The sequence below is a fragment of the Branchiostoma belcheri genome, unplaced genomic scaffold (assembly GCF_001625305.1).
Source record: "Branchiostoma belcheri isolate BF01 breed outbred unplaced genomic scaffold, Haploidv18h27 scaffold411, whole genome shotgun sequence".
Taxonomy (NCBI): Eukaryota; Metazoa; Chordata; class Leptocardii; order Amphioxiformes; family Branchiostomatidae; genus Branchiostoma; species Branchiostoma belcheri.
Window position 1 is genome coordinate 6,164 of NW_017804034.1, and position 19,924 is coordinate 26,087.

The window sequence follows — 19,924 nt, forward strand, 5'->3', positions numbered from 1 at the left end:
ACAGGATGTCTGGTCTGTAAAGGCTCGTATGTACACGTAGGTGAGGACCATATACAGATCACAGCTTGGCTGCATGAGAGTACCAGTTTTACACCCGACTGGCATTGACATTAACAAAATATTAGCAAATAGACCTTCTCTCTGTATATGTACGCAAATAGGAAGTAGCCCCTCCCGTTATTTAATGGACCAAACATGTCTTTTGTTGTTTTTCGTTGAAATACAGGATGTCTGGTCTGTGAAGGTATATATATATAATGTACTTAATCCCCACAAACCATAGTGTTTCTCCACCCATTTTCTTACTACCACGGCAAAAGGGTGTAATTGCGCATTCTTTGGGAACATGGCCACCATCGTCGGCTGGATAAGTGAGTCCGTCCGGGTGATTTTGAAGATCTCTGGGCTGAATCTGCAGTCTTTTCTTGTCTTCTGTACGGTCTTCATTCTGGCGTGTTTCCTCTTGAAGCGCCGCAGAAACCTACCCCCCTACCCAGCAGGACGCGTGCCTGTTCTCGGGCACCTCCTCGCCTTGGGCCGAGCGCCTCACCTCAAGCTGACGGCGTGGGGGCGGCAGTACGGGGACGTCTTCACCGTCAGGATGGGGATGGAAGATGTGGTGGTTCTGAACGGCTACACTGCCGTCAAGGACGCGCTCGTGGACAGGTCCGAGCTGTTCGCCTCCAGGCCGCCAATGTACCTGCTTGATGCGATGGTTGATTTTGGAAAAGGTAAACCTGTAATTCACTGTGTGCTTTTCTTCACATAAGTCGAACAATAAAACTTTAAAAGTAATCTAAGTCTAACTATAAAATAAATGAAAAGAAACTATAAAAGCTTACAACAGAAACCTAGGGCATTCTAATAACGGTCGTGAATATACTTGTCAATCTTGTGACAGAAAGGGTCAATGTTGTCTGGTGTCCTGTGAGCAGCATCATTGAAGATGTGACATGTATGGTAGTGAATTACATGTTAAAGATGTGTTATTTGTTTCTGTAGACATAATTACTGCGCGCTGGGGACCTGAGTTCAGACAGAGAAAGAAGTTTGCCACCGCCGTCATGAGAAAACTGGGCATGAAGATCGGAACTGGCAGCATTGAGGAGAAAATCCGAGAGGAGGCGAGCTGTCTCCGCAACAGGGTAAGACAAATCTGAGGATGAACCATGTAAAATCCTGAACTTTTCCGCTCTAATATTTGTGCGATAGTACTGGGCCGTTCCCATGGGCAGTATGTTGATGGGCTTTATCCTCAATCATATTATACATTTATATTTTTTTTCTCTTCCGGCCTATTTCGTGTACTGTGTACTGAGTCAATGATGATACCTGTACAGTAATGAGGAATCATTTATTCTAACATGTGATATGAAAAGTCAGAATAGAACTGACTACCCTGGGAGCCATCCTCGTTGGTCGTCGGGGAGAGTTAGTAAACGCCGCGGGCCCTGGTTAGCCCGTCCCCGACACACGCCCTCCCCGCCCTACGCTGGGCACCACATGCGGAAACCCTCTAGGCCGCGCGCTGAAACCCTATGCGGATACATACCTTCGTGAGACCGCGCTGAGCGGGCAGGGGGGTTGACCTATTCTCAACGCTGTAGCGTGTGCAATTATCAACCAAATTCCATGAAACTCACACACAATGTACAAAACAATGTAGGGATAACTGCTGTAAAGTTATTTTGTCAAAGTTATGGATGATTGTACCAAAAATATGATCTGAAAAACGAACTTCCGGTGTGGAAAATCACCATTCGGTTGTGACAAGTTTAGTGGCTTAAAACATCGAAATCTTGCGCAAAAATTGGTCACAAACAATTTTATACATACCAAGACATGTCCGTATAGATTTAGTTTGCTTAGATTTTACTTAAGTTAAGAGAAAATCTCGGAAAAGTGCTTGATTTTCGTCCAAAACTTGGCACGCCGTGGCTAGCTCACCCTGCACGGCCGCCGGAAAGTAAAGCTATACGGACACGCCCCACATGTGACAGAATCGTGACCTGACTCCAAATATGGCATGGCACGAACTAATCCCGAGAATTAATGCCACAAAAAACAGGGTATAGGGTTGGCTGACGGCCCTCCGAACTTTGCCGAACCGAAAATGTATGCAGAATGAGGTGTCAATCACCCAGCCTGACCTGGCAGCGTGCGCCCCCCGGGGAGGTTCCAGATGCGGTGCGTGGCCGGCCGGACACAACAAGGCGCGGCTGCAGAGCTAGAAACTACGTTTTGAACAAGGGAAAACAGATAAACTAGACAGAGGGAAGGCCATACTAGCTGCGTCGAAGCTGGCAAATATTGTTATAAGCATTGTAGGCTATTAATATATGCCACATTAGTTGTGTAGCTGAGCAAGGCTTCCGACAGCTCGGTAACGGCTTGTTTACTGATAATGTGAGTGACCCCGGATCGCCTGATCCATTGTCAGGCATTGTGTTGCGGGAAAAAAAATCGACATTCTATTAGGACTACAGCAGTGATTATCGATCCTTCTGTTTTCTTTATTGTATATTTTTATTGTCTTGTATACATATTATCATATGCTAACATTTTACCGGTAAATGTAGATTATAACCTTTCCTTCCCACGTAAATCAGTGCTTACCTCTCCCATGTTGGTATCATCCAAGTAGCGTTTTCCTCGGCGTTTTCGCTGGATCTTTCTGGAATATCGACCGATGAATTCTTTGAAAGAGTACATTTCCGCACGTACGTGTCACAGAACACTCTCTCTTGTTTTGAAATGTGGTATTTGGGGCGCGATGTGATTTCTAGGTTGTCTTTCAACCCGAGAAAGTACTGGGGTCCATGCAAGATTTATGACCTGCGGTCCGCGCGGCAGGCGGTGTAACTAATCTCGGCCCAGAGGAGAGGCCTCTTGTGAATAGATTAGCGTTCGGCAAAGTTTGGCCAGCCGTTCCACATGAGTGAAATCCTGGCTTAGGCGGCACCTTAATCTAGACAAATTCTGTTCAGATTGCAGAATACGATGGGGAGCCATTTGACATCGCCCATGACGCCACTGTGCCTGTCGCGAACGTCATCTGTTCCATGGTGATGGGGAAGCGCTATGACTACCAGGACGAGAGGTTCCGAGAACTTACAGAAGCTCTTAACACGCTCGCGGCTGAAGCTGGAGCCGGGCAGATCATCAACGTCTTCCCCTTGCTACGATTTGTTCCTGTCGGTAGGTACAACGCTGTATATATATATTTATTACTTCATTAGCTTCTAAGTAGGCAGTATTAAAATAACAATGGTAAATACATTTTTTCTCCTGTGAAGAGGGTGTAGTATATACAAGGTATTATATATATTGTTAGAGAATTCTATTGTCATGTTTTGGTAGTGGGCGGTTGGGTAAATTTCCGCTACCGCTCCTCATATATATATATCACTGCACGAACGTTGGATTTACCAAATGTTGTAAATTCAGGTAATGTTTACTATATGGCTTCACAATCGTAGTAAATAAAGGTTAATTGCAGTGATTTCCTTTACAACCCTCAAAAGACCGGTATTAAAAGTGTGTAAAAAAAGGAAACATTACCCAACTATAATGGCCCGGTAAATCTAAGTTTTCGTGCAGTGTCACGCCGGCAGGCCGGGAATGACCCCGGGCCTGCCTCCCACCCGTCTGGTTCTAATTAGCTACGCTTCGAGTTCTGTATGCGACAAACACTTCATTTCTACATTTAATCCAAGCATAAAAAGTACGACGCTGGACTGGATGCTATCATTTATTAAAATAACAATGATACATACATTTCACGATGGTCAAATTTGGGCCCAAATATTCCAACCTTTTCATCGAACAGAATCATGTTCGATATGACGTCATTCGAATCGAATCATGTTCGATATGACGTCAATCGAACCGACCGTTCGTTCGATCCGGGGTTACCCGCGGTCATGTACAGTAAACCCGCGGCTTCAAGCCCGTTTTTACACGGTACCGCCTAACAGTAAAAAAAATCACCTTTTCACAAATATAAACCAATTTCGGTACCGAATATCTATGCCCTGTTTTATAGTGGATATGTAACATGTAACGAAGCTACTGCCGTTATCGTGTGTGACCTTGAAGATCGTAATTGTTGTTTACGGGGATATAAGTTACCCCCTGTACTTACTCACACGACCTGACATGCGTGCAAACATGGTATTTAAACCGCAACAAAAACAAATTCAATTTACCTCAAAAACGTTTTAAATTGTAGGTAAGACAAAAATCTCGATCTGTGTCGGACGGATTTTTTAAAGATGGCGGCGTTCTGGAATTATCCGTCTTGAAAGTTGAAAAAGTGCATTTTTGGGCGAATTTTTCTATCTTACCAACACTTTAACTTTGAAATGAAGAAAACTGTCCTACTCAAATCTTAATTTTGTTATACTGTTCTCTAAAATGTAAATATAGGGAATTTTCGGAGAGATTTGGGGTCGGTTTAAATCAGTTGTTTGGTTATTGACGTCGATTGTTCTAGAATAAGCATTCGACGCGTCGAGAGTGATTTCACGCACATTTAAGCATTGTAATAAAAACACCAACATTTGAGCTATATGCAGTGCGGATTTTATCACATTTGAACAAGAGAGTCCCCGTGAAACTGTTTATAACTGATGAAAATAATGTTTACCGTTGAGACTGGCACCACGGAACCCGCGCGTGGAACCCCGGTAACCTGATACCCCTCCGTAGAATTGGAAACTTTACCCTAGAAATTGACCGCCGTGTTTCTTCTCCAAAAAACCCAGTCAGAGATAAAGGAGTATACGCATGCAGGTGGTTATATATAAAACTTATAAAGGAAAGGAACCCTACACTAAGGGTTACGGTAGTAATCTAAATTCTACACTGTCATTTACAAATCAAACACCCTATAGGGGTGACGCGGGTTCAAATTGCTGGGTGAGAGACCCCAAAATTAACATGAGTTAAAGAGCTTTAAAACCCTTTCTTGGGTGGTATTTCTGTTGTGGTGGATTGTATTGTGTAGGGTTGTGAGTGAATGTTTTTGCCAAATTTTTTTTTTTTTTGCAAAAAAAAAAAGTTTTTTCATGAAATTGCCTTGTTATGGGCTTGTCTGATGTCATACACCCCTCCTGCCTAGTGCCTTGGTATCGACCTAGAATATGGAGTCAAAGTGCACGGATTCTTATAAACAAGGCTGTACCTCGAGACTAGCCGTCCACTTTTTTCCGAAACTTGTTGTAGGTACATATTATTAAATTGGCTAACACGTGAAGGTGAGTTTGTGTGACAAAAACTTCATAACTAGAGATATGATGCCCATTTTCATGTCTGATTTAGCATATGTTTCAATGGAGAACCGTTTCAATGGTGTCTCGGAGACACTGTCTCCCCTATACTAGGGACTGTGTCATTGTGCGTACATTCTACAATTGTCCTTTAGGTTTAAGTGTTACAGTTGGTATCGCTGGTATGCATACGGTTTCCAGTCTCCCTGCAGCTTGATCAGGTCGGCTGGGACGCCACAGTCGCTAGCCCAAGTCGCGCCGCCGCGACGGAGGCTGTGTCCGTTCAACTTGGTCCGCTCAGGTGTAACGACTGCCGTAACAATGTCAGTTATTGTGTCAGCGGCAAGTAATCCGACCCCATTTGCTGGGGGGGGGGGGTTCGTTATATTGGAGAACGCTTTCTCCAGGGCTGTTGTAGGTCACAGGGGGGAGCCAGTAACACGGGGGTGGGTATCTGGAGGGTCTGTTCCTGGGATTGGATTGTTTTACTCCAGCGGCCACTGATCACTGCACCCAACGCAAAAAACCGGAAGTCTGCGGCATAGCTTCTTGACAGGGCTGAAGCTTCCTGCCGTCTTAGTTCCGGCCGTCTTAGATTTCCGGAAGAATGAAAAGAATCCCACCAGAAATGCGGCCCAGAAGAAAACATGTTTGGCCTGGGCGTAGATGGCACGTAATACATCCGGGGTAATGGGATACGAAAGATCAAAGGTACAAATTCAACAAGGCTTCAATGGGTCAATTCTCACCGTTCAAAACCCATTTTTCACCGTCAAAACCAATTTTTCACCGTTCAGACCCCAATTTTTCATCAGTCAAAGCCAATTTTCATCCTTCAAAACTCAATTTTTATCGTTCAAACTACAATTTTCATTTGGGTAAAAGAAACCAAAAACATTCTATCCAGAACCAATGACCAGGCTGATGAACCGCTGTTGGCAAGAGGGGCAGGTTCCTAGGGACTGTCAGGGGAGAGAGATATATGCGAGGGAGGGAGATAGATAGATAGATAGATAGATAGATAGATAGATAGATAGATAGATAGATAGATAGATAGATAGATAGATAGATAGATAGATAGATAGATAGATAACAACGTTAACGAAGAATAACGTGTAAGAAATAATACTGATAGCAATAACATTGCACAAGTATCTACTATAACAATAGTCCCGCAATTATTGTATATTACATTAGTTTAGTACATCATGAAGTAAAGATTTTCGCAAATCTGTATTTATGTTCTACTATTATCCTCGTATTTTACAGTGAATGCAGCCATCGTTAATGCTTTACAAGCGTTCTCGAAGGTCCAAAATGTGATAAAAGAGGAGATTTCTCGCCATCGCGAGAACCTGGATCGCGAGAACCCGCGAGATTTCATCGACTTCTGCCTGCTGGAGGTTGAAAAGCAGGAGAAGGTGGAGGGTCTGACGGGGGACATCATGACACACATGGCTGAAAACCTTTTCATGGCAGGCACGGAAACCACCTCAAGCACCCTCCGATGGAGTCTACTCTACATGGTCCTGCACCCAACCATCCAACGGAAGGTAAAATGAAGTTTACAGCCAAACCTGCAGTTATGACCACTAATGCGACATGGCATGAGTATACAATGTATACACTGTGGCATACTTAGTGGTCATTATTGCAGGATCCTATTGAGCCCAGCATTAAGAATCATTTATTGCCTGTGCCTATTCTCCTTTTTATGAATTAAGACTACTGTATCTTAGGGCATGCTAATTTGATTATATTGATGACATCCATGAATTTTTGTCCGTCCTACAAAAAAAGATAAGATTTTGACCATACCGTAAATCGTAGGTAGCTGCAAAATGAGCAAATATGTACTTGTGCCGTAATTTAAAAAAAAAATATTGGAAAACGACACTTATGTCATAGAATGCTATAATCCATCGTAAAGAGCAAGAAGGACATGTGAAGGAAGGAAAATGAATAGTCCATTCTTCACCATGCCAATTAAAAAAAAGTTCAACCTTCATGAGCATCAGGATTCTTTTTGCCATTTTTTTATTCGCATGCTCGCATTAGTTTTGTGGTTCCCAGAGGATGTCATTCATATAATCAGATCAACGTGGCCTTATCAAGTACTCCATATATGTGTTTGTTCGGACAGGTGCAGCAGGAGCTTGATGCCGTTGTTGGTGGGGGTCTGCCCGCCCTGTCCCACCGATCCCAGCTGCCCTACGTGAACGCCTGTCTGCTGGAGGTCATGAGGATCCGGACCGCCGCACCTTTCACGGGCCACGCCACAACAGAGACCGTCAAACTGGGGCAATATGACATCCCGAAGGGAACCCAGGTATTATTACCCGCCATTAATCAGATTTTTTCTAACGCTGCAAAACGGCCCCTTTACTCTATATGTGGCCATGTGGCTGAGGGTATCCGGTGGTAATCTTTTCCACTCGAAGGAAAGATCTAACGAACTGTTGTTTGTAGTATTTATATTTCAGTCCATACCATGGTATGGATGAAATATATTGTGTTCTCTCATGTTTCTTCTCCTTCTTCTCCTCCTGCCAAACAGTCAAAGGGATTCAACTCTGCCATCATTCAGTCAGATGACTTGAAATTTGGCATGGAGGTTGAGTGGGCCAATACCCCCAGGCGTTTTTTTCATTTTTTTAAAACATGCCTTTGAAAATTTTTATGAAGTTTTTTTGGGGCATTTTTCGCCAAAAAATGAATTTTTGGATCCTGAGCCCTGGTTTTACAACCAAATGATCTGAAATTCGGTATAAGGGTACCTTGAACGTGTGTCTACAGAATAGCAGTCATGTATTTCGCATACATCACTTCCAAATGACTCATTTGGGGGACTTTAATAGCTATTTTCAGCAAAAAAGGGGCCAAAAGTGCTATACCCGTTCCATGTTCTATCTAAAGAATGGCCGGTTCCATCCATGGAACACATGTTCCATTGTGGGTTACCTGAGGTCACATTGCACCTAAGTGGTGCGTAATGACCCACACATTCAATTTTATGTGCCTCAGACCTTCAAAATGTATCAAATCTCATCATTGTTAGTTTTTGCATACCTGTAATAAGATTAGTAAAGCTTTCGAGATTCAAAGTACTTGTTGTTGCATCTTTGTTCTCATATAGCTTCTATTTAATTCATTTATTTGAGAACCTTTGCCAGTTTTGCACTGGGGTAAGTTTGGAATAGTCCACTTCTGCGTGGATGGACTGAAATATGCTGTATTTGCTCCCAAGCAAATGTCGGCCTTTCTAGTTGTGGAACGTATTTTCTGTTTGTTTCGATCCAGGTACTGCTGAACCTGTACGCCATGCACATGGACCCCGCCCACTGGCCTGATCCGGACCGGTTCGACCCCGAAAGGTTTCTGGACGCGGAAGGGAATATCATCAACAAACCTGAGTCCTTCATGCCTTTTTCAGGAGGTAATTATTTGTCAGATATCAGAGATATCATTGTTACACCCAGAGAAATTTTGTTGTTTGGCTTGTCTTAATTTTTGGCATTCTTTATTTCCAGGCCGACGCGTGTGTCCTGGAGAGCAGCTGGCCAGGATGGAGCTTTTCCTGTTCTTCTCGACCCTGCTGCAGTCCTTCAGCTTCAGGACGCCAGAGGGCGCTCCTCCTCCAACAACTGACGGCGTCTTTGGTGCAAATTTCACCCCGCGTCCATTTCAGCTTTGTGCTATCCTGCGTTAGTTTTTATATCCGATATGGGAAAAATGACGCGAACCATCTGATTTCAACTATGTGAATGAAGGTTAATTTGCATAATTAATGAAAAATTATTACAATTGTATAGTGGTATAGGGAATTCAATACTTGCTATATTTGGGAGATCAGTAAAGGTGAACATTACTATACATATTTTATTCCAATCAGGACCTAATTTACATTCTTTTGAGGGACTGCTAGTCTAAGAATAGCTAAGAATAATTATGTCAAGAATCACTTTAGCTACCTACATACCAAAATGCTGATCCGTCAACCGGTTCTTTAGTTATCCTCTTTGAATATCATTAAATAAATGGCCCTGCAGTTCCAGAACAAGCTGGTAGGGGACCCAAACTTATGTCACTTCTTCCCCACAAGAGCTACCTATCATCCAAATTTCGTGACCCTAGCATGCCTATGTCATGAGATATGAGCATATGTCTCAGCAGCAGTACCATAGGAAGCTGCTAGGGGACCCTTCCATGTCTCATCAGGACCTACTCACCTACCAAATATCAAGTCAATCCATTTAAGCCTTCTCAAGTTATTGTGTTTACAGACGGACAGACAGACACGCGAACGCCTACGAAAAGATAACCTTCTTTGCGAAGGTAATTAGTCAGTTTAAACGATTAACAAGATTTGACGAAAGTATGAGGTTGTGCATAAAACCTGAAAATTAGTCTCTAGCTTCCATATAAAATAAAATACCCCACTTGTTCATGCCTAATTTTAAGGACTTCACCACCGTGTTTCATGTTACTATAGGCTAGGGCCATGCGAATATTTTGCATTAAAATTGTGCCAATGAGCACCTCATCACTATAAATTAGATTTACAAAAGCACTAAAAATTTCATCTAGCTGACATGTCATGGAATGTTTATTGTTTTTGTAAATCTCAAACATGTTGATGGCCACGTACCTGTAGATGGCTTGCAATCCTGCTCGTTAGCAAATTTTACTATTTTTCCGACTGACAAGTTTATGCAATTTCTGCCATGTAATATGAAAATAAGGTCATTTCTATGAATTATATCAGTTGATCATATTCATTTCTGTATACCGCCTGTCATTCCTATTATTGTGCCCATGGTACAAAAGCACTCCTGTCGACAATATGTTAAACTGCAGTCAAGTCTTCAAACTCTGTATGTGCAACGCTTGCGTTGGGCAGGACTTTTGGAAAAACTCCTCCTTTTATCAAAACCTGTACTTTTCCATGTCCATACACTGGTTAGAATTTTACATGAAGTAACATTTTTTCTATATAATGTAGACGCTGCAGGTTTTAGAAATTGAAATATGGTAGTTGAATATGTGTCAGAATATAAAAATCTTCAGACATATTTACAAACAATATACTTTTCTGGCGTTTAGAAGTTCCTGTAAAGTCATTCCATAAGTCATACTAGCCCTCTGTAGTAGACTAGTAAATACTATTTTGTCATCTGGATTTATACCATTAACTATTTTGTTATTAGTTTTTAAATGCTTTGTTTACTTCTAAAGGGAATTTAGGACCACAGAATGCCTTGTTGGACCACAGAATGCCTTGTTAGTATAGACTTTCTGTTCACAATTTGTAGCTCATTTAGGAATCTCGTTATCCAAGAAAATGATGTAATTATAGCCAAATGTAACATTAGCATAATTAGCAAAAAATGTGTTAACTTTTGCATACAAAAAGACGTAATTAAAGACCTTTGTGGCAAACTGTTTAATACTAAGATGCTGAAAATTTGAAGATTGTAGCATGAAAAGTGCAAGATTTACAATAAAATGTATGTCAAATACTGTTGATTATGGTCTCTTTTGGTGCCATGACTAATTAGCTTATTCCCATAGGACCAATGCTTAAGCATATCCCGATGAAAACGTCAAAATCGTAAACTTTGAAAAATTCTAGGAAATCTCAACTTCATCCAATTTTTATGCGAAAGGAAGCATTCTGACCGGAAGAACCTACTCTGTAACACGGAATCATTTTTGATAATCCTTGGCGCCCTGCTATTTTAGTGTGAATCATTTTCTAACACTGAAAATGCCTCCAACCGCTAGCCAAATCAATGTTCCCTGGTGGAACCCTATGCTGTGTAGTCACGGCCAGTGTTATGCAAAACTATACCAGAAAAAAAAAGAACTCAGGCCAAGGCAAGTAAATTTCATGGATAGCAGCATCCTTAGACTCCAATTCTAATGCGAGTGGGCAAAGGTGGGCCGAAGATTTGAAAACTTCACGCCATAAATCTTGTTAAACAAGAAATGGTACCTAGCTGTGCTAGGTTTACTGCAAACTATTACAACATCCATTTGTCACTGAGTCATTATCAAAAATAAGTTTTAAATCAATGTACAAATGGCTTTGATTTTGTGGGAACATCACATATACACAGCCACCATCACATATAAAAGAAATAAAACACATCACTGCATCAGATTAAAAGACAAAACCATTAAACAGGCAAAATGCCCATATTCTGCATATTGACCAATGTCAGGGGGCAACAAAATTTCGTGTATTTTTTTTTTAAGGCAAAATCAGGCGGAAATAAATGCATGTGTGATGTCATCCATAAAGATTATTTGCCATAACCTACAGTTAAAACCACACAGACACCTAGCCTCCTTAAGCCTTGGTCACAACCCGCCGTACGTGCTTTTTTTCCGTTCGTTTTTGGGAGGCTACGTCTGCTACGTTTATTTTTTTTTCTGCAAACGTGGGGGAGGAGTGGCGTCGACGCACGTCACTCGCACGGTTTTGCAAGGTGCAAGAGTGTGGTCTGCACGCTACGGCTAGCCGTGAGCGGTTGCGTGCATCGTACGTACATATACATGAAAATGCACAGAGTTTGCAAATGGAGTTAAATATAATTGTAAAAACACTTATAGAAAACTTATGAGTATTCACCAAGTCACCTTCTGCAGTGACCACCCACCTCACACGTCACTTTGAAGTCTATGAGTCAAATTTGTACCTTTTTATACGACGTCTTGATTTACAAACTTAACGAGTTCGTCTCCTTTTTTCTGTATTTGTTATAACTACAGTTGCACAAGACGAAACCCCTGGACATGATGGCAACAAAACGCACCGATCGCATCGAGGAGGTCGAAGCAGAACTCGAGTGCGAGATGGAGTGACTGCAGCCAAACGTGTCTTACTTCTACCCGGTTTACTACAGATGAAAAATCAACAAATTGCTTGAAAATGTAGATGTTAAGCTCTGATTTAGAACCGATGTGCATATCTAAGAAAGGCTTACACATTTTGAATGAGAAAAGAATTTAGTTTAAAGCGATGTGTGTAATTTTGCTATGTTGATATAATATGCTTATATGATGATAAATATATAATGAAATGGTGCTTCATATTAAAAAAGTATGCAAATTCAACTGTCTCATTCAGTGATATATGGATATTTAGATATATACATTTATAAATATGGGTGAGCATGCGATGATGAGTGAGTGAGTGAGTGAGTGAGTGAGTGAGTGAAACTTAATACACTGTAAAATCAACTCAATTCAGACTGTCGTCTGCTAGTTGTTTGAATAAAGATTGATTGATTGATTGATTGATTGATTGATTGATTGGTTGATTGATTGATTGGTTGATTGGTTGATTGATTGATGAATGGCTCACAAATGTTAGCTGCACGCCTCTGGGCCACTAGGCGCTCGTTCATATTGATCTGTAATCTCTAGACTCCTCGTTCCTGTATAGGAACGAGGAGTCTTGCCAGCTGTGCGGGGTAGCTCAAGCCGACTTGAAACACATTCTGTCAGGCTGCAAGACTGCTCTGCAACAAGGTCGCTACACATGGAGACACAACAAGGTGTTAAGACAGCTAGCAGTGAAGCTGGAGGAAGTAAGAAAGGAATCCTCCAGCACATCATCATCCTTTCAGTCTATCCAGTTTGTGAAAGAGGGTCAGAAACCAAGATCAACAGCAGTCACTGGTACAGTTAACTCAGGAAGCAGTATTCTGTGCAGGGGAAAGTGGGAGATGAGAGCAGACTTGGACAGACAACTCCACTTCCCGAGCACCATCTGTGAGACATCTCTTAGACCGGATCTAGTCCTGTGGTCCGAGGATCAGAAAGCTGTACTGATTATTGAGTTGACAATCCCGTGGGAAGAAAATGTGCAAGCAGCATTTGAAAGAAAGAAACTGAAATATGATGATCTGGTCCAGCAGTGCAAGCAGAAAGGATGGCAGACGCGCCTATACCCAGTAGAAGTCGGAGTAAGAGGATTTGTAGGGACTTCCTTCATGCGTCTGTGCAGGGACCTCAACATCAGGGGAAAAGCCCAGACAAAGCTCACTAGACAGGTGACTGAGGAAGCAGAAAGAAGCAGTTTCGTGTTGTGGCTGAGGAGAAAGGATAAGGCGTGGAAGTCCTTCCAGAGAAGTGGTGACAGTGCCTGAAGCGGAGCAGGGACGCCTGCTCCGTTGCCCCACCCCCCAGAGACGTCTTAGGCAGAACGGGGCGAAACGTCGAGGAAGGGAGGCGTCTAACTGATGAGACGGCACTGCAGACACTTGGAACCTTCCGTGGTGCTGAGAAGCACGCCAAGCTCAGCAGCAGCTAGGCAGGTCAGTTTCTGATCTGTATGTCCAATTTAAAAATTTACCTGACTAACAGAGGAGTTTGTTCACTATATGTCCTTCTGATGACCTTTTTACCCGTTAATGTGGCTCAGTCTCCTGACCAATCGCTGACCCTATTTTGCTGACCCTATTACATTCTACCCATATTATGAAGGCCTGGTGGACGCCACCATTTTTGAAGATGTTCTACTATCTATAACCCTTAGGCAGGCCTGGTGGAGGCTAATATTTTTGACGATATTCTACTAGCTATAACCCTTAGGCAGGCCTGGTGGAGGCTACTATTTTTTTGACGATATTCTACTATCCACAACCCTTAGGCCTGGTGGAGGCGTTCCTGAGTTTACTTTATTTCAGAACACATCTGTTCTAACCTGCAACGTTGGATCCTGGTCACTGCCAAAATCACATTTTCTTGCATTTTGTGAGGAAAATGATGGTGTTGAGAGTGGTTGTCGGTCCCTTGGATGTTTTCAAATTTTTACCCAAGATTTTTGTTAATTTTGTCTGTCAAGGTTGACGAGTTGTCTTTAGAAAAATGTCCGTCACACGCCGTAAAGTTCCGGTATTGACGATAAACTGGTGCTGACTAAAGCCGAAGGGGACCGAGCGCAGAAGGCATGAGTCGATGGGCAAAGGCGCGAGCAATGAAGGGGGTCCGGGAACATGCTCTCGCGGAAAATTTGTATTTTCAAACCTTCTATGACGCATTTACTGGCATTTTAACAAGAAAATGTTTGGCAAATGTTTGGCATGAATATGTAATAAAGTTCATTGTCATGGACATTTTTTTCAGACAGGGCACATCTGTCTGAAAAACCAGACTTCGCAGGAGCGCACCCGTATCTCCGCAAAGTACAGCAGCGCCTCCCAGCAGGTTGGGTCGGAAATGCAGGAGCCGTCTGCAGCACAGCGTAGCATCGCCTCCCAGTGCGTCGGATCGGATAGTATTTACGCGAATATTACTTTTGTGTAGTGGCACTCATTTAAGACATTTCTAAGCTTACCGTCCACTGGTATAATATCATATTCCAGACACAGAGTTCCTTTTTTTCAACGGTGTCGCTCAATGCAAGGCCAATTATTTTTGGCCACTTCTAGGCATTGAGCTAGCTAGAGGTACTCAAGTGAGTATAGCGTAGTTATGTCAGGAGATGGCTGTGGACCTTTGTTTTGAAGCTTTGTGGATTGTAATCGGACGGAAAGCAACTGTTTGGAAGAGAGTTCCATATATGCCTAACATACACACCGACCGTTTGCAAAATCATATCCAGTTGCTTGAGTAGCTGTTGTTGGCGTATCGTATTACTTGGATGTCTAACCCTGACCGACGTATCAAGGACCAGGATAGTTGGGCAGGACATGTCGCATTCATGTACGACAAAAGGACGTCCCTGTACTTAAAAGCTCCACTTTTAAGAACAGTCTTAAGGCAAAACTGAAGTCTCAGCATGCCAGGCCAAGGCTGGGAGGACGCTGCCTCTACATGTAAATCCGACCGATACCTAGGGTTAAGACTAGTCTACCAGGGAGCCATGCGTCGTTGATTATTTATAAATCTCATTATTCTCCTCATATTTTCCAAAGTCAAAAACGTAAGTCTGGATCTCTGAGAATTAGAATGGAGGGTGGTCTACAGTATTTTTTACTTAGTACTTATGCTTGTCCCAACATCTGTGTTGTCTATGTTATGTACCAGACAAAGGTAAAGTCGCACTAAGCCAAAAATGGATCTTTCTTGTCCCTCTTTACTTCTAGGAATATACTATCAGCGGTAGGCGTAAAAATACACCTATGTCTTTTCTCCTTGCAACTTTTGTTTAATCTATAACGACATAGATTTATTTCATCCATGCCAGAAGCACATATTGACGTTTAAAGGGGAGCTAAACCTAAAAAAAAGATTTGCACCCGTCTAGTGATTGAATAAATGAATAAATAAATGAATGTAGCTAAAACCAGCATGCGATTTAAAACAAGCAACAGTTTGTTGTCAGCGACATCGTATGTTTCCTCATATATACCAGTATGCTATGTGACAGGATTGATTTAACTTCTAAAATAAAAATTTAAAACAAAATGGCAAGAAAATTGACTTTGAGACTTTAGTTTAATGCCCTTAAATCTATAAAACATAACAAACAGAAATATGGTTTAAAATCGCGGATAATTACTGTCTATATAATGGCCCTTTGCCAAGTTAGAAAAAGCCTGGACTTATATACTTCGCACTGGGGCCGTGCTAGGACAAACTGTGTGTGTATGCATTATTAGCTTACTGATTGAAGAAAAAAATGGGATTTACAAAATAAAAACTTATGCCAGCTGATTATCATAAGTATGATAATGATTGACTTGAATACATTATAGGTAAATACCATATTTTGATAAATCCTACCATCACAAAAGAAACAGGATTAACCAAAATCGACAGTGGTGATAATTCTACTTCTTGTATCTGATAAAATCTTTCTTAACAATAGCGCTAAATATCAGGTCAGTCTCATAATGTTTGCCTGAAGGATCAAAGGCGAAAAGTAACCATTATTATACTTACCTGTCATTTATGACTATTTTGGAATCTAACTTTCCGTGAGGACAGAAGTAGGTTTGGCTACTGTAAAATATCAGGGACTGTCAACAAACAACGGCAGTCCTTACTAAACTTATCCTCCTCATCCCTTTAGAGACATAATAAGGGCTTGGCTTTTTCTTGCCATCTAGGTCTGTCCTTGGCAAGCAGACATTAATTACCTTCGTCAGAAGGTTTTGTGTTTAGGGACACCGTACATATAGGTTTTGCTTACTATATACAGCAGCACATTTCTGACAACCCAAACTCATACATAACGTAGCCATCAGCCCCTTGTTTGGGGTGTTTTGGGGCGTTTCTATCTGGCTCTCCTTTTTGTACACAGTCTGTTGTCTTTATACTAGTGACTGCATGGTGAATGGATACTGCCAGGCCAATTACGTAGTCTTCGCAGCCACCAAAAGGCTTGGAGATCTTTTTTACTTATCACCAGGATAATCCCATGGACACACGACGAAAGTCTAGATTATCACAACACAGGATAACATACCCGTCTCACACTCTCTGTGGTATTCCACGACTTGTTCTTCTCTTATGAGAATCAGTGACTTTTAGCTTAATCTTCTCCCGCTAATAGTTGTTTCTAATGAGCTTTCAATAGGTCCCAATCATTTTGACCAGAGGAAGTTTCCAGACAGCCCTAGCTCTTGAGATGGTAGGAAGGTAGCTTTGTTTTTGAAGGGTTGAAGGTCACAAGCCACACTGATTCCCCCATTGGGCTGTGCGTTCAAGGTCAGCAGATGGATCAGAAGCAAGGGAATTGTCACAATGTGTGACGAATTTGATAACATACGACTTATACCGAGTTACAAAGCTGAGAGTAACCAAGTTGTTTTAGATACTGTCAGTGTAACACGTCTCTACGCTACAAATATCAAGGTCATTTCAATTTTTTCCAAGCCGTCAAACGTGCAGTTCATTGTTCCCGACGCTCACATGCGTGACAACGTTTTGGTATAATTATAGGCATTATCAATAATTCTACGGATTCTGTAGGTCAAGAGATATGTGGAGTATGGTAATGATATGGGTTTCACTGTCATTTTGTTTGAGTTCCTTCCGACCATACTCGTTTCTGACCCTTTAATTTGTAGAGTTATAGAAATTCCGGGGGGGGGGGTACGAGATCGCTGTGACACCCGGTAGTTTTAAGTTGTTTTAAGTAATTATACGCGCCCTATTATTGTCCCCTTTATGCTCTGTCCCTTTGTAGCATGTAGGTATGGTCTTAAAAGTTGTGCTTTGATGCTTCAAGGACAACTTGGAACAATTACCCGACATCCTTTGCAAGGTGATCATACCTACATGTTTCAAAGCCACACACGACAAAGGGACACAGCGTAAAGGGGACAATGTCAGAGCGCGTTTAATTACTTAAAAACAAATTAAAACTACCTTGATATTTGTAGCCGGGTGTCACAGCGATCTCGTACCCCCCGGGATGCCGCCCTCCCCTGGGCAAATGCGGGGCGAAATCTCTAGCGATGTGACAGGCAGTTACTAAACCAAAGGGGATACTTTTTTGCTTCAACCGAACCATTAGTATCATATTAATGTCATTAAAATTATCGATCAAATTTGTGTACACGTCATACCTGTTGAACAATGTAAAAGGGTAAACTTATTGTTTTATTGCCCCAAAGCACAAGCGTTAATAGGCAGGGAAAAAACTCCCTGGATGGTGTACAGTTTGTTGCATATTAAAAGGCTAATTATGTACATAGGCAAATGTAGGGGAAAAACGTATCCTTGAATGAGGTACAATTTGTCACATATCCAAAGGCTAACTAAGCACATAGGCAAGTAAAACATTGTAAAACAATTTTACTGTCAGTTCTTTGAGGCCAGTGGTTCAAGACCCACAAGGTGGGTTGTTGTACAGTCTTATAGCGCAGTGCACGAATGATTGTCTCAGTCCCGTGGTTCTGGCAAGGGGGACAAGGATACTGCGACCAGTCCTTAGTGTCTTCCCTGTGGCAGGGTGTCTTTCCGCAGGAACCGACTCGTGCAAGGGGTGATCTGAGTTCAGCATAAATGTACATTGGATGTATAACCACTAAGTACAGTGACCATTTCTCTAGCATCTTTGACATTTTCAACAATTTATGATTATGCTTGAATGCTTCAAGGCCGGGCTGGGAAAAAAAAAACTCCAAATTATTTCCAAGGTGATCATTCCTACATGTTAAAAATTCTACAAATCCATGGGTCAGAAACGACTACGGTCGGAAGGATGACAAACAAAATGACAGTGAAACTCATATCATTACCATAGGCCACATATCTCTTCACAGATAGAATCTCTAGAATTATCGATAATGACTAGAATTATACCAAAACGTTGTCACGCACGCGAACCTCGGGAACAATGAACTGCACGTTTGACGGCTGGGAAAAAAATTGAAATGACCTTTATATTTGTAGCGTAGAGATTTGGTACACTGACATTATCTAAAAAAAATCGGCTACTTAAAGCTTTGTAACTCGGTATTAGTCTCCACACATTATGACACATTCCCTTGCTTCTGATCTCTCTAAGTACTGTCCTTGGACGCAATGGGGTAATCAGTATGGTTAGTGACCATCAACCCTTTAAATACAAAGATTCTTTCCTCACAACTCAAGTCTAAGGTAATTAAGCAAAATCCTCCCAAAATGTACTGTAGCCCAAAATGTGTTTCTTCATTCAGTTAGTCTTGCTTTTTTGGTGATAATTGAAGTAAATAAAACCTTGCCAGTGACGCAGCATATGTAACGGTATGTTATTTACAACACCACATTGTCACAATAAGTCTGTGTATGCATGTCTAGAATAACTAGTTGTCTTTTCCAGTTCCTTTGCGCCGTAAGATTTTCTGGAGTACATTAGATGTTTAACAACAAAGAACAGTGATCATTTCTTCGGCATTTTTTTTACCTTTTCAACAGTTAGATATTGTGTTGAATGTTTCAAGGACAGGCTGGACCAATTACCCGACATCCTTTGCAACGTAATCATTCCTACATGTTACATGGGGGCAGAGATACTGTGAATGGATTCAAAGATAACTAGAGGTCGGAGATCTCATGTCTTCGTCAGAGGTACATCGTTCTAGAGAAATGAACATGCGTATTCTTTACTCTTTTTAATAATCAATTTGGTCTAAAGAACAAAAGAATACCTGTACTCTTTTTATGGTACAGAACACCCTGAAACGGTTTGCCGCAGATTATACAGATGTGTCGTCACCCGTGTTAGCCCCTCCCCTACGTTATTTGATTTTGGACTGTTAGGCCATGTTGATTTGATAATATGGATGACTTTCGCGCGCGCATGAATTTTCGGCCGTTTCCAAAAAAAAAAAGTTGTCAACCATACTGTAAATCGTGCAAAACAGTTGCTAAATGAGCAAAAATATCTTGCAAGGATGTCGGGTAATTGTTCCAAGCTGTCCTTGAAGCATCAAAGCACAACTTTTAAGACCATACGTACAGGTTACAAAGGGACAGAGCGTAAAGGGGCGTAATTACTTAAAACAACTTAAAACTACCTTGATATTTGTAGCCGGGTGTCACAGCGATCTCCCCCCCCCCGGGAATTTCTATAGTTCTACAGATTGAAAGGTCAGAAACGAGTATGGTCGGAAGGAACTCTAACAAAATAACAGTGAAACTCATATCATTACCATACACCACATATCTTTCAACAGATAGAATCCTTAGAATTATCCATAATGACTAGA

General features: G+C 41.7%; 1 protein-coding gene across 1 annotated transcript; it reads left to right on the forward strand.

Moving 5' to 3' along the window:
• The first annotated feature begins 205 nt into the window (after positions 1–205).
• LOC109477936 (cytochrome P450 2D4-like) lies at positions 206–9,268 on the forward strand. Its single transcript, XM_019779397.1, has 7 exons — positions 206–731; positions 1,003–1,145; positions 2,988–3,198; positions 6,540–6,823; positions 7,414–7,599; positions 8,571–8,706; positions 8,801–9,268. The coding sequence occupies exons 1-7, from the start codon at positions 347–349 to the stop codon at positions 8,977–8,979; spliced, it is 1,524 nt and encodes a 507-aa protein (XP_019634956.1). The 5' UTR covers positions 206–346; the 3' UTR covers positions 8,980–9,268.
• The last annotated feature ends 10,656 nt before the right edge of the window (positions 9,269–19,924 follow it).

What these genes read in the sequence shown, in the direction of transcription:
- LOC109477936 (XM_019779397.1), top strand. Translation starts at nt 347, where the DNA reads ATGGCCACCATCGTCGGCTGGATAAGTGAGTCCGTCCGGGTGATTTTG. An exon ending in CGAGCTGTCTCCGCAACAGG is followed by an intron (nt 1,146 to 2,987) that starts GTAAGACAAATC and finishes AATTCTGTTCAG; the next exon opens with ATTGCAGAATACGATGGGGA. An exon ending in CTTCATGCCTTTTTCAGGAG is followed by an intron (nt 8,707 to 8,800) that starts GTAATTATTTGT and finishes CTTTATTTCCAG; the next exon opens with GCCGACGCGTGTGTCCTGGA.